The sequence below is a fragment of the Hakea prostrata genome, chromosome 10 (genome assembly GCF_041222555.1).
Source record: "Hakea prostrata isolate BN-2017 chromosome 10, UWA_Hpros_2, whole genome shotgun sequence".
Lineage (NCBI taxonomy): Eukaryota > Viridiplantae > Streptophyta > Magnoliopsida > Proteales > Proteaceae > Hakea > Hakea prostrata.
In genome coordinates this window covers 22,508,472-22,511,031 of record NC_142609.1, presented here as the reverse complement: position 1 = coordinate 22,511,031, position 2,560 = coordinate 22,508,472, and the positions used below count along the sequence as shown (strand labels likewise).

The 2,560-nt window shown below is 37.0% G+C and overlaps 1 protein-coding gene across 1 annotated transcript; it reads left to right on the top strand.

Moving 5' to 3' along the window:
• On the top strand, positions 1–462 carry LOC149002300 (uncharacterized). The gene has a single exon (XM_089138683.1). It carries the CDS (start codon positions 1–3, stop codon positions 460–462), a length of 462 nt encoding a protein of 153 aa, XP_088994809.1.
• Positions 463–2,560: the final 2,098 nt, after the last annotated feature.

Here is a 2,560-nt window from a genome sequence, read left to right as displayed (position 1 = left end):
ATGTGCGCTTCCGCGGATTCCAAGCGTAAGGAGGTGCATTATCAAGTGGAGGATGAAGTTTTTCTTAAGCTACAACCTTCTCGCTTCCAGAAACTTGCCAAACGGCCTAATGAGAAACTCAGCCATTGCTTCTACGGGTCGTACCAGATCATTGAGCAAGTGGGACCAGTTGCCTATCGTCTACGTTTACCTGCTAATTCAAGGATCCACCCAATATTTCACGTCTCACAGTTGAAGCAGGCACTTGGGCAGCATATTACTTCGCAGCCGCTTCCAACTTGTTTGCTAGGAAACGGCAAGTTGCAGCTCACACCTGAAGCCTTGCTCAACATTCGTTTCTCTACTCAAGGGATGCTGGAGGTTTTGATTCAATGGAAAGGACTGCCTCTTGTGAAAATACTTTGGAAACTTATGATGAGATGCAGTCCCAGTTTCCAGATTTTCACCTTGAGAACAAGGTGAAATTGTTGGAGGGGAGTATTGATAAGCCCCTTGTATCACGAGTCTATACTCGAAAGCTTGGAAAGCAAATCCCTAAAATCTAGGGAAGGAAACGATTGGAAGATTTTAAGAGTCCTATTTCATTCAGATTACCTTTTAGGATTAGATTTGAAGAGTCCTATTGCATTCAGATTGCCTTTTACGATTAGAGTTGGGATGGTTCAGTTGATTAATATGGTTGGAAAGTAATTGCTATAAATATAGAAAGGAAGAGTAGGTTAGGCATGTTTTTGAGTTATTGGGAAAGTTTGGGTGAGAGCTATTGCTCTTGGGTAGCCGTAGGATTCACCTACTACTAGTAGTGTGTTTTGTTTCTCATTCAACTTTTATTCAAAGTCCATTATTATTATTATCTTCTTGAGTTATTCCATCTTTGTTAAGTTGCTTCATTCGGGTACTTAACACATATCCTATGAGAAAACTAGAAACGTCACACAATAGTCCTGACAGTGAAGGTTTGTCAAGATCATCCTTACCCCATTTCTATTAGTGGACCCCCTTAGGTAATGTTTGGCATGATTTTCCTTTTTTTTTTCTCCAAACAAATAGAAATGGTAGGTTTGGTATGATTTATACAACGCATTTCTATTTAAAAAGGTTGAAAAAATATCAAAAGTCAAAAACAGGTCTCAACCTCTTTTTTATTTTCCTATGAAAATAGCTCTCATCTATTTTTTGAAATAGTTCTTAAAACATGCGACAACGGTAAAAAGTGAGGTTAAAACGGTAAATTCAATTTCTTTTATAAAACCCAAGTAAAAACACCTTGCCAAAATTTGGACAGAATTCTCGCTGTTTCGAGGAGGGGTGAAATAAAATAGTGGGTGATAGGTATATATCCCAAAAGTCGTCGGAACTCACCGATTTTTCAGTGAACTGGTGAAATACAAGCAAAAGTCGTTGATACTTCACCGTAGTCGCCAGAATTTGTAGTCCTTTGTTTCTCTATTTGTGGTGGCTATCATTGTCGATGGGGGTGGAATGGGTGTTGCAACGGCACGGTTCGAGGACGAAATTCAAAATAGTGAATGAGGATTATGGAATGCTGATTCGACTAAGAATGTAGAAGTCAACGATTTGGTGAAATTGATGCATCGTTCTAGTGGCTAAGTAGAAACGGTCTTCACAATTTGAAGGTTGGATTGAGGTTATTGCTGGATTGGATCCGATTGGCATCGTTTGAACTTCAAACTCATTAACAAACTGGCAAAGAAAGCAAAGTGAGTTTGATGATCTGATCTAAAATCGCCTCTGGCGGATATCCTTAAGGTTCAAACTTTCTGCAAATAACACTCGTCATTTTCGGTATTCGCATAGTTGCAGACTTGCACTTGCAGGTGATATTTTATAAATTTTTTATGCATAATTTCAATGAAAACGATTGATATTTCTTGTGCCAAGGGACTCTGACAACACCGTTAGTTAATGGACACATAATTTACAATAAGGATGAAGCATGGTGTGGAGACCTTTGATGAACTTTTTTTTTTCTTTTTTCTTTTTTTTTTTTTTTTTCTGAATTAATCTCCGTAGGGGCCAAGGGTCGAGAAATGGTAAAATATCAGACGAACTTTCAGTGAAGTACATCGATTTGCCAATTTTGCCAAGGTGCAAACTAGTAAATTTCGCCAAAAGTTCGTACCTTCATAAAACTCTCATTATCTTCCCTCTTTATTCCTCTATAAACCCCTTTATCTCCATTGCTCTACCTAATCTACACAAAGTTAATTTATAAAAAGATATACCAAACCTATTTTTTAATAAAAATCTAAACTACTTTACTAATTGATTACCAAACGTTTTTCGTATTTTGATCCAAAATAATTTTTTCTACTGATTGCTAAAAAATAGGTAAAAATTAAAATCATGCCAAAGAGCGCTTTAGCTCTCTCAGCAAACACCTTTGCTCACAAGCTAGATTTTTCAAATTATGAATCCAATTAAAAAATATTTCGAGAACAACTTTATCACAAACAAATAACAGCTTCACAACATGGGAGCACGAAAAAACGATTTTGCACAGGAACTGGTATTTCAAAACAGAAATGCTATTAAATGC

What these genes read in the sequence shown, in the direction of transcription:
- LOC149002300 (XM_089138683.1), top strand. Translation starts at nt 1, where the DNA reads ATGTGCGCTTCCGCGGATTCCAAGCGTAAGGAGGTGCATTATCAAGTG.